The sequence below is a fragment of the Protomyctophum parallelum genome (genome assembly GCF_964188405.1).
Source record: "Protomyctophum parallelum genome assembly, chromosome: 6".
Lineage (NCBI taxonomy): Eukaryota > Metazoa > Chordata > Actinopteri > Myctophiformes > Myctophidae > Protomyctophum > Protomyctophum parallelum.
In genome coordinates this window covers 26,303,770-26,315,788 of record NC_139701.1, presented here as the reverse complement: position 1 = coordinate 26,315,788, position 12,019 = coordinate 26,303,770, and the positions used below count along the sequence as shown (strand labels likewise).

General features: G+C 45.1%; 1 protein-coding gene across 1 annotated transcript in view; it reads left to right on the top strand.

The window, feature by feature from the left end:
• agbl4 (AGBL carboxypeptidase 4) overlaps positions 1–12,019 on the top strand; it is a 401,255-nt gene that overhangs the window by 226,871 nt on the left and 162,365 nt on the right. The window contains exon 5 of the mRNA XM_083767629.1: positions 3,224–3,440. Coding sequence (XP_083623755.1) covers positions 3,224–3,440 — 217 coding nt within the window. The remainder of the gene's footprint in view (positions 1–3,223; positions 3,441–12,019) is intronic.

Below are 12,019 nucleotides of genomic sequence, written 5' to 3'. Positions count from 1 at the left end.
GTGTGTGTGTGTGTGTGTGTGTGTGTGTGTGTGTGTACAGTGAGAGCCTCGGCCGCCTGCATTAGTATTCTGCTGAGACAGCCACGTATACGAGCACTTTCTCTGTTCTCCACCAACCACACAATAATCATCCGAGCTCTTCTGTAACTCTCTCTCTCTCTCTCTCTCTCTCTCTCTCTCTCTCTCTCTCTCTCTCTCTCTCTCTCTCTCTCTCTTTGTTTCACTTGACCATGCAGGATCTCCCATTCACCTTCTCATTTGGTTCTTTCTTTGTTGTCTATACCCTGTCGTCGTACGACGGTGTTGCTTGTCGAAAAGAGCAGATGTAGCTCACAGCGTCGACTGTCTTGCAATGTCGAGCTATAAATCAGGCTTCACTTTGGTATATTAGTTCATTTTGGACTGAGGTCGATTAAAAAAAGGCTTCTAAATCCTAACATTTTTCTGAAAAAACATGTTTCTATGCCATTGGTGCTCAACCTTTTTCATGTCAAGGACCCCCAGAATTATCTCTATTTGGCCACGGACCCCCATCTCAAAATATGTAGTTCCAGGGACCCCCCAGAAGCCAATATTTTAGTTAAAAATGTTCGCTCTGAAATATATATTCAAAAATGTGCGCCACATTTTCACAACTTTTCAAAAATAGCAGACCTACAAGCTCGTAGCGCGCCACTCGGTGGTGCTTGTAGATCTGCTATTGTTCAATAGCTAAAGTATAACATAAAATGCTTAAAACACCAACAGGGGTTCCCACCCAAAATGGGTTAGAACACATGCAACCTCCTGGGTGTCTGGAAGTGAACGTAGCACTGTGTGCCCTTTCCTGTCCTCCCCTGTTTGCTCGGTGGGGAGGGAGCGGGCGGGGCGTTCCATCACAGTTAGTGCAGTGCGGTCTGTACTGTTTGTTGATTATCAGGCCCTGTTTCTATCACAGGCCTGATAGCATCTTCATCCCATCTCGCTGCCAGAGCTCGCTATAGCCTGCCACGGCATCACACAGCCACGCGCCGACCGCTACACCGCCAGCCAACGCCCCTGCCTCTATATCTCTGTATCAGGGCCCAGATCTGCTACTCTACTCTCTCATCTTCTCCTTATCTCCTTATTCCACCTTTCCTCCCAACTCTCTCTCTCTCTCTCTCTCTCTCTCTCTCTCTCTCTCTCTCTCTCTCTCTCTCTCTCTCTCTCTCTCTCTCTCTCTCTCTCTCTCTCTCTCTCTCTCTCTCTCTCTCTCTCTCTCTCTCTCTTCCAAATCCCTAATCGCTCTCACTCCCTGTCTTCTCCTGTTTTTATCGTCCCCTCTCAGAGACGGACAGCAACAAAGTCAGTGTTTTGCGCCGGGGAGGTTTCCTGCTTGGTCTTGTGCGTGTGAACTAGTCACGATCGGACAAGACAAAGACATTTGAACAAGGAGGTTAGATAGAAGGAAGAGAGAGGAAAATGTATAATGACATAACAAGAGAGACAGAGAGAGAGAGAGTGGCTATTTAAATTATATACTGTAATGTAAAGATATATTTCCAGGTTAAAAAATATATAAAATGTTCGCACGCACGCACGTACGCACGCACGTACGCACGCACGCACGCACGTACGCACGCACGCACGCACGCACGCACAAACGCATGCATGCATGCATGCACACACACACACACACACACACACACACACACACACACACACACACACACACACACACACAGTCACAAATACTGTAGGATGATTCCCTAACCAACTTATAGACATCAAGTCACTGTATTCTAAGTTAAGGCTTTTGCCCCCAAGTGAGATTGTGTTAAAGTCACCATGAAATGGTATTCAGAGCAATTTTGGCTTCCTTTGTTTTGACGTATCTCTGCATGAAACAGGATACTGAGGCAGGAATGAATGCTTAGAGGGACTTATTGAATGGTGTTATCAGTCAAGGAAAGAAAAGGTGCCTATCCCATTTCTGTCCATAGTTGGAAAAAGCATTTCGCAAACTCTAGAGTTTGCGCGTAATACCATCCTTGGTAATGAATTCCAGTCAACTGAACCGTGACCAAGGCATTTTTGGAAAGGGAAATAATATGGTGACTGACAAATTGTGACAATGCATCTCCAACCCATCTTGCTAACCCTACAAATGTTGTACTGTAGCTTTGGAAACACATTTGATGCAGGTTGCTTCAAGAACATTTCAACAACATTTGGCTATTTGCTTTTTTCCATTTTCCTAAATGTAACAGTGAAAGCAGCCATACAAATAATACCAAATAATTAACGATCAAGTAACACAATATAGCACATGAAATGATGATGGATTAAATAAAGAACTGATTCAATGACTGCAATGTTCCTTAACCATTTATACCCACTGTATATGTCATTTACTTACTTACCGGACTGAGTCCCCCATGGTTCTCCTCCTTTAAAATAGCCAATATACAAGCTTGTGGTAGCTCTGCTATTTCCGTTGAATGTTCACCCCAGAATAGGGATGCACATATTCCACGTGGTTAAAGACAAACCATGTGCACAAGAGTGTGATATAGGCCCAGGCCGTAGCGTAACGGTCTGGGCACCGGACTGGTAATCCAGTCGCAGTGTGCCGCGGGTTCGACTCCCGGACCCGACACGGCCTTTACTGCATGTCATCCCCCCATCTCTCTCCCGTTTCCTGTCAGCCTACTGTCTGTCCCTTCAAAAATCAATAAAAGGCGTAAGCCGCAAAAAAATATCTTAAAAAAAAAAAAGAGTGTGATATACTCCTTTTTGTCTCATGTTTTGTAAAATACAGTATTTGTATTTGTAAATAGAACAAATCATTATCTGTTCTCTTTAAAAGTATTATAATCAATTCATTAATATTAGTTTTGACCGCAGGTCGCATTTACTATGAGAACGGGCAATTCCCGTCAGTCAGTCAGTGTATCACTCAAAATCCCCATACATGGGAAAGCCCCCATATATGGTGCCCAGGTCTCGTGACATCACTATGACAGCTGACGCATCGCGTTGCGCTGCGACGCGTTGTGAGCTTGTAGATCGGCTATTTTCAGCAAGTGTAAAATCAGTCATTGCGACGGCATCGAGGCCCGCCAAAACACTAAAACATTCCAGTTGACTAAAATGTGACTAAAACTAAATGAAAACTATTCAAGAGACTATTATGACTAAAACTAAAATCTAAATTTGCTGCCAAAAACAACACTGACTAGTGTCCATGACTCTGTTGCAGGGAAAGGCTTCCCGCCAAGAACGTGTACTACTACCGCTGTCCCGACCACCGGAGGAACTACGTGATGTCCTTCGCCTTCTGCTTCGACCGGGAGGACGACGTCTACCAGTTTGCCTACTGCTACCCGTACACCTACACCAGGCTACAGCACTACCTGGCAGGCCTGGAGCGCAGGAACCTGCCCTACCTGCAGAGGGAGCTGTTGGGACTCAGCGTGGTGAGTCAGGGGGGCTATAGGGATAGCCTGACACTCAGCCAGAATGTTCATTTCATTTCACTTCTACAGAACATGTTTGTTAATGGGCGTGGCTAGCGATTCAGGGCTGGAGTATATATATAGTATAGGGAACCACTGGTGTGTGTGTGTGTGTGTGTGTGTGGGGGGGGGGGGAGTGGTTGTGTACAGTCAGAGAATCTCATAAGGTGTGTGTGTGTGTGTGTGTGTGTGTGTGTGTGTGTGTGTGTGTGTGTGTGTGTGTGTGTGTGTGTGTGTGTGTGTGTGTGTGTGTGTGTGTGTGTGTGTGTGAGAGAGAAGAGAGAAGGACATCATGCCTCCTGTCATAAAGTCAGCCTCTCATGTTATTATTAGGACCAGACCTTAGAGATGAAGACACTACTGTACATACAGGTATATGAGCGAGTGAGAGTGTGTGTGTGTGTGTGTGTGTGAGTGTGAGTGTGAGTGTGAGTGTGAGTGTGAGTGTGAGTGTGAGTGTGAGTGTGAGTGTGAGTGTGAGTGTGAGTGTGTGTGTGTGTGTGTGTGTGTGTGTGTGCGCATGCGAGGGTGCATGCATGCGTATTTCATGTATCCAACTTATTTCAGTTTTATGCGCCTTGCTATTTGTGAGTGTGAGTGTGAGTGTGAGTGTGAGTGTGAGTGTGAGTGTGTGCATGCATGTGTGTGCATGTAATCAGCCCTCACCTCGGCAGTATAGCAGCTAGTGGATCATACTCAGTGCCTCCGGTCCTGTCTGCTCTTATCAAATAATTGTAGGAGAAAAACTCATTAGAAATGCTTGAGAGATTACCACTTTTTCTTCTTTGCGCCAATGTTTGTGAAGGAGAGCTTGCTGCGAGGGGGGCCCCATGAAAGTACAGGTATTGATAAGAGGGCCACATGGCCATAAAATACCAAAAGCATTCTTGATATTTATGAAATAACGATATTGCCGGGAAATAAATCTGAGTAATGCCTCTGTGAATGAAAATATCGGGTGACACATTGTAATTACCACAAAATAGAAACAAGTGTATCTCTTTCTCATTCCATTCCCTCAGCAACACAGATTAGTCTGTCTTTTCACCCTAAAAATGCAAACTTGAAACGTAATGGACAGGAAGTGTGTATGTGTGTGTGTGTGTGTGTGTGTGTGTGTGTGTGTGTGTGTGTGTGTGTGTGTGTGTGTGTGTGTGTGTGTGTGTGCGTGTGCGCGTGTGCGTGTGCGTGTACGTGTACGTGTGTGGCTGCGTCTGCGTGTGTGTGTGTGTGTGTGTGGACAAAAACAAACTGTGTATGCAGGCTGTCTGCCACAGCCACAGCATATGTTTTATACATTTAAAATGATTGTATTACGTACGGCTGAAATGTTGCAAAACTTTGGAGTCATATACAGTACATACATCACAGATAACATATGTGATATAATCGATGACTGATGTCACAGGATGGTTAATGTTTTACAGATAATTAAGTCATCACAGCACAATACAGGTTGTAATAGTAATTTCACCTCTTTATGCCTGCTGGCATTGCTATTATCAGCTAGTATCAATTCATTCAGTACCATTTTACAGTCTGTTGACGGAAGAAACCACCTAATCTGTGACCGATGACATAGCCCATTGGTTCCCAAAGTGGGGTCCGGGGACCCCCAGGGGTACTTGAGGGAGTCCCAGGGGGTCCCCAGCTAAATGATAGTTTGGAACCAAATGGACCCTTATGGGTCTGTAACTCAGAGAGTTGTACAAATGGAACCAAACCGTTTGGTTCCATTTGTACACTCTCAGAGTTAAATTAACATTGATTTTACAATATAAATTGGCGGTCCCAGAGATAGAAATGCCATTAAATGGGGGTCCGTAGCCTAATTCTGGTCAAACCAGGGGGGTCCTTGAAATTCAAGGGGTTGAGAATCACTGCTAGAGCTGTAAAAAAAAATCTTCTCTTATGGGGGTCCTTTATGGGGGAACCACTGACATAGCCAACAACATGATGACTGAGGACAAAAACACAATACAGAATCAATGTTCTCGACAATGACAACACGCATGTTTAGTTTTTTTATTGGGACAAATGGAGGACGTGTGTGTACGTGTATACTATACATGTATATTATGTATATATGTAACACCGAGGACATTCCTATGTACAATAGGAATGTCCTCGGTGTTAATCCATTTGTACACTCTCAGAGTTACATTAACACTCTCAGAGTTAGATTAACACTCCAGATTTAACTGTGTAGGCCTACATTGTGTCCCTGCTAATTGCGATTGTACCATTATGAGATTATGTTTTTTATTTTTCCCACTGACAGCGTTCCACTACAGGCGCACACAGAGAGGAGCAGGGGAAGGCTGCCAAGGCTTTCAGAGTCAGGATTAGTATTCACAGTCATAGAGACGTTTTTATGGACGCATTTTTCTTTTTATGTTCTCTAGACCTGGGTGGCAGACAGCCCGGCCCAACCCTCTCATAGCTCTTTTTTTCTCCTCTGGCTCTCTGGCTCTTTCTTTCTTATCCCCCTCTCGCTGTCACCCCCCTTCTCTGTCTCACTCTTGTCATTCTCGTCCTCTCATATCATTCGTTCATGCACCCCCCCCCCCCCCCACACACACACACACACAGACACCGTGTGAGTAGCTACAATGCATTGCAGCGGGATGCCTTTTTAGCTTGCAGATCGGTGATTTTCGGCGTGAGACACCGGCACGCTACTCTGTCGGTCTGTCCGTCCGTCCGTCCGTCCGTCCGTCCGTCTGTGTGTGTGTGTGTGTGTCTCTCTCTCTCTCTCTCTCTCTCTGTCTCTCACTCACTCTCACTCACTTGCTGCCCTTTCTACGGCAGTAACACCACCATAGCATTAACCTTCTAATGGGCACCGGTATCTCATGGGAATTGGAAATGGGAGCCGTAGCCATTTACACTGGCATTCTCCTATCTTGCTGACTAATTTGTTTCCTGTAATGCATTTCTTCCATGCAAGATCTTGGTCATCCAGCCTGTCCACTAAATGGCTCCCCTCCCGAAAAGGGATTGGCTCATTTCACTTTTTATTTCACTGTAGGGATACAGAGCTGCTTATTTATTTAGCTTTTATGAATTAAGCTATCTGCTGTTATCTGTTGGTACATATTGTAACGATCCCTGGAACTGGAGGCAGAGACATAGTTTACAGGTTGAGGTTCTCTATTTATTAATAAAGGAATGAGTACTTCTCAATGACTGTCATGCAGAGTAACTCTGTGTTGATCACACACACGACTGCATTACGCTCAGCACATACACATAACATCCGTCACTCACTTCCCCAGTCCCGGAAGGCACACCCCAAAGTCACTCCTATTGGCTGAAGCCGTATACAATATTATTTACAGACTTTTACAGGCTGTCTCTGTCTCTGTCTCTGTCTCTGTCTCTGTCTCTGTCTCTCTCTCACGCACGCACGCACGCACGCACGCACGCACGCACGCACGCACGCACGCACGCACGCACGCACGCACGCACACACACACACACACACACACACACACACACACACACACACACACACACACACACACACACACACACACACACACACACACACACAGCCTCACCATGCACACTCACGTATGCACAGACAGACAGACTTTCTCTCTTTCCCCAAAGATTTTATCGAGAGTTTTTCTCCTCTGCTGGCTTCACAGCCCTAAATCCATTCTTCTTGTGTCAAGGGATGTGGACATTCACGGAGACAAGACACTGACCCTGTACAGTGTACACTGTTTCTCAAAGCCATTGCCACTGCCAGTGCCACATATCTCCTCTCAGATCATTTGGCGAAATTGATGACCAATATTCACATGGCTGCTCTGTTCTTATTTCATACTTAGGTATATAATAGTGCTATGAAGCAAGAAGGGCATTTGGTTCTTACTTCATACTCGTAGTAAGTAGTACTGTGAAGTAATAGCTTGAATTATGGTCAGTTGGAAGTGGTTCGTTCATTTGCCCACGTCGCCGATTGCCAAAGCGTATTTCTCATTGGTAGGCAGGGTCCGTACGGGAGTTTGCACTGAGGCAGCACTTTTTTCAGTTTTTCCTGAGCCAGGGCCCTCATGGGGAAAGCAGGGCTGTGACACTATTAGTCACCTCTGACACAGCACAGCTTCTGGCTACTGACCAGATGGGATGGGGGGTGTAAATGAGAGACCGCAGGGTTGGGGAAGGAGACCTGGTGCCACAGACCAACCTGGAGGCTGTCTGAGGCACCTCATGCTTGGCTACCAGCTTGTTTTCTTAATACCTGTTTGTATACTTCTGCATTCCCCCTGTCGAACACACACCTCAGAACCGCAGTACGCTTCAAGTCCCAGTCACTTCATCATCTTTTGAAATCTCTGAAATGACGGGGTGATTCTGGGTAGACAGGCTTAAATGTGCATGGACAAGGCAATAGCATGCTATTTGACTGAATGCTTGTACTCTGGCACTGTGCTTGCTGGTGCCGCGTGCCAAATAATTGATCTACAAGCTCGCAGATTAACTATTTTCAGTTCACGACACCATTGTTGCTCCACCAAGAAGCGACACCAACGATACCAACGAGCGACCCCATTGAGCGACGTGACCATCAAGCAACAAAGTATAATTCAGGCTTAAAACATTACTTAGGTTGTGATTGAATTTCAGACCAAATCCTGCCTGCTATCAGTGTTCTGAGGCCATGTCTGCATGGGGGTCCTCTCAGTGGGAGTGAAATCTTAAAAGTGTAAGGTTTATCATTTTTTAGCTCCTGAACTAAGTGGAGGGGAGTGGAGTGGGCATGGCAACTATATTTGCCCGGCTGCCTCCCTTGCTTCCCTTATCTCTGTGTTTGTACACTGTGTGCCAAGATCCAATCAATAGCCACTCCAGCCGTGGAGAGAGGAGAAGGTCAGCCTCTACACTGGAGGAGCTAGTCTAGGCTAACTGATGGATACATAGAGATCAGAGGAGACACGCCACAGGCCAGACACATGGATGTAGGAGGATGAGAGGTGGCTGTATTGACACTAGGGCGAGGTTGTTCTAATCCGCATGGAGGTACGAGACAGACGGTGACGACGTGGTTAAACCTTAGACATTATATTCAACACAACCATTAGAGCAGCACTGTTCTTCTGGCCTCTGCTCAATTCTATCACAGGAGTGGACTTTCCACTTTGCTGTAGTTTACAGTGTGAGCAGCCAGTTTCTAAAACACTAAAATGTCCCAGTTTTCACCAAAATTATAATAATATATAATATCCTCCTAGCAGCAATATGGGTACCAAGGAATGCAATATGCAAAATGTGCAATAAGCCATAGAAACAGTATCGACTGAACTTGAGAGAAAGGAACTCGTGCCATTAACATTTTTCTTTGAACACCTTTCTAAGCTGGGATGACCAGATCTTATACATGTCATTGCAGGCTGACCAGACCATACCCTTCCTAGTTTGAAAGAAGATATATATGAACCCAACTTCTTGTAAATGGTAAATGGTGCATTTATATAGCGCCTTTATCCAAGGCGCTTTACAGAGATTGTGCATTACATTCACCCATTCACACACACATTCATACACCGATGGCAGCGGAAACCATGCAAGGCACCAACTAGCACATCGGGAGCAATTAGGGGTTCAGTGTCTTGCTCAAGGACACTTCGACAGTAACTCTGGGGGAGCCCGGGTTCGAACTGGCAACCTTACGGTTACCATCCAGGCACTCTACCCCTGAGCCACCGCCGCCCCTGTAGTCATCAACCTGTTTCAGAGTGTTTTTATAATGTGGTTATTGACATCATTCATGGTCAAAAGTAGTTAATAGTTTCCACTCTACTTTCTCTCACTGCTCTTGACACTGGAGCTACTCTGTGAATGGCTCTTTGATTGGTTTAAAATGGAGAAAACTCTCCAACCACTGCCTGTCACTGAATAGTTTGTAGCTGAATAGACTGAATAGCCAAATCCTGAATAGCCAATCAGCACTCTTTATCGACTGGATGAGGCAATATCATACAGTGGAGCTGAATGGAAGCCCATTATAGCACACAACTTACAGTTGACATGACAAAAGTTATAGGAATGTCTCAACATGCATGTTTGACCTCAATACTATAAAGAGACAAGCACATTTAATATCTGGAAGCAGATAGTGTTCATTCAAGTGGAATTAATGATTTGCTTCCTACAGCCAAATGGAAATTCCTTTATCGTCTGGACCCTGGATACACTCAGCTCTATTTTATTTCACCTCCGCTCAGATCAATTTGAAGGACGGTGCTTAATGCTAGATGACACATCTAGAAACAGAGTACAGTATTAGATGATGTCCACTTCATAAGTCATCAAGCTTGTTTATTTTCTCTGTTATCATAGTTTTCTTTTTGTCATCTTCCCCTTTTTGAGTTGTGCTAGCCACTCCTATAGACAGCAATGTGTGTCCCTGTGTTTGAGCACGGAAATAGCATATTTTCACCACCAAGTGTCACTGTTGTGCAGCCTAACACACCAGTAACACCACTAAGTGTCACTGTTGCGCAGCCAAACACACACACACACACACACACACACACACACACACACACACACACACACACACACACACACACACACACACACACACACACAGAGGCCAGGGCAGAGAGCCAGTACAGTACAGTACAGTACAGTACAGTACAGTACAGTACAGTACAGTACAGTACAGTACAGTACAGTACAGTACAGTACAGTACAGTACAGTACAGTACAGTACAGTACAGTACAGTACAGTACCACGCACTTCAGACGGGTCTAAATTTTAGTTTTTCATAATATCCTTTTCTACCAGGCCACTGGGCATTTAGCGGATGGCCTCGGCAGCACTAATGGGAGATCAGGAGTAACGAACAAGGCACCTAATTGTGATAATATGTTAATCACAGCCTCCAAGAAGTAAAGGTCATCACTGCATCCCATCACAGGTTCTGTACATGGTGCAGATTTTCCGCCACTTTCCATTTGCCTTCATTAGCGGGAAACCTCTGTTCTGTTCCAGTCTCCATACCGACACGGGACCTGACTGTATCTAGCCCATTTAGGCCTGACCTCAAAAAAATAATTAAAAAAACATCTAAATATTTTCACGATTTTTCAAAAATAGCAGACCTACAAGCTCGTAGCGTGCCACTCGGTGGCGCGCTATGAGCTTGTAGATCTGCTATTTTTCAATAGCTAAATTATAACATAATGTTTAAAACACCAAAAGGGGCACTCAGAATAGGCTAGGCTGGAGTTGGAATATGACATCAGAGTGAGGGGCTCTGTCCTTTGGCCCCAGACAACAGACTGGGGAGGGCTATTCGAAAAGGAGCAGAAGATAAGCAGGTTTATGATCTATATGATCTTGCGTTATAGAGCTGTGCGGCCTGTTATCTCCAACCAATGGCTCCCCTGGGATATGAGATGCTTTATTACACATCTGCAACGCTGTATCAGCCAGGTTGGAGGTGGTGTGGTTGCTGGGAAGAGGTGTGAGGAGAGGAGACACATTAAGCATCGTTGAGTGCTAATTGTGTTGACTAAGACAAATTTTGCTATTGATATTTAGTTGACTAGACTAAGAATTAACCATTTCAGAAGACTAAAACAGGACTAAAACTAAATGGTGTGTTATTCAAAAGACTAAGACTAAATTGGAATTTGCTGTCAAAAGGAACACTGGTTGTTAGTGTGTATCCTACTGTGAGCTGGATGAAGTACAGAGTTCTGTTTGGCAGACAGATAATATATATATTTGTTTTGGCGAATGGAACTTATTCACGCTAATAGCTCAATTATTAATCATTCTCTCTCTCTATCCCTTCTCCCCTCTGTCTTCCTCTTCCCTCCACCGTGCCTTCTCTCTCTAATGAATAGGAGATAAACAAATGAAAAATGGTGTGAAACCCTAATAGTGACGTGACTGCTGGCTACTTGGATGGAAGGCTATAATTGTGAAATGAAAGACAGGGAAAAGGGGAGAAGAGTGTCATCTAAAACTGGGCTTCTGCACCAGTCAGCAGTCCCACTTCTTCTGCACCCCACCCTGCACCCTCTGCCCATCTGCCTTTCAGCTTCCCGAGGAAATATCTATTCCCATCCTTGCAGCTGTGTTACAGCTGTCTATCTGTCCTCCAGTGCCAATGGATATTTGCTCTGCCTGCGTCTCTAGATGACTCTCAGGATGGAGCACTCCCTCTGTCTCATTTGGGCGTCACAGTGCTCTGTTCCCGAGGGGACACCAGAGAGGGAACAAAACAGATAGCATTGAGGGCTTTTAATAAATCAGAATACACCTTTCTGACAGTGTAATTGCTTTCCATTGCCGGGCCCACATTTAGCAGGAAGCAAGAAAAAAGAATGCATGGTGTGCTACTTGTGCATGTGTGCGTGCACACATGTCGTGGTGTGTGTGTGTGTGTGTGTGTGTGTGTGTGTGTGTGTGTGTGTGTGTGTGTGTGTGTGTGTGTGTGTGTGTGTGCGCCTGTGCGTGTGTTGTGATGGTGGTTATGTGGTGGAGGTGGGGCGGTTAAGAGACAGAGAGAGAA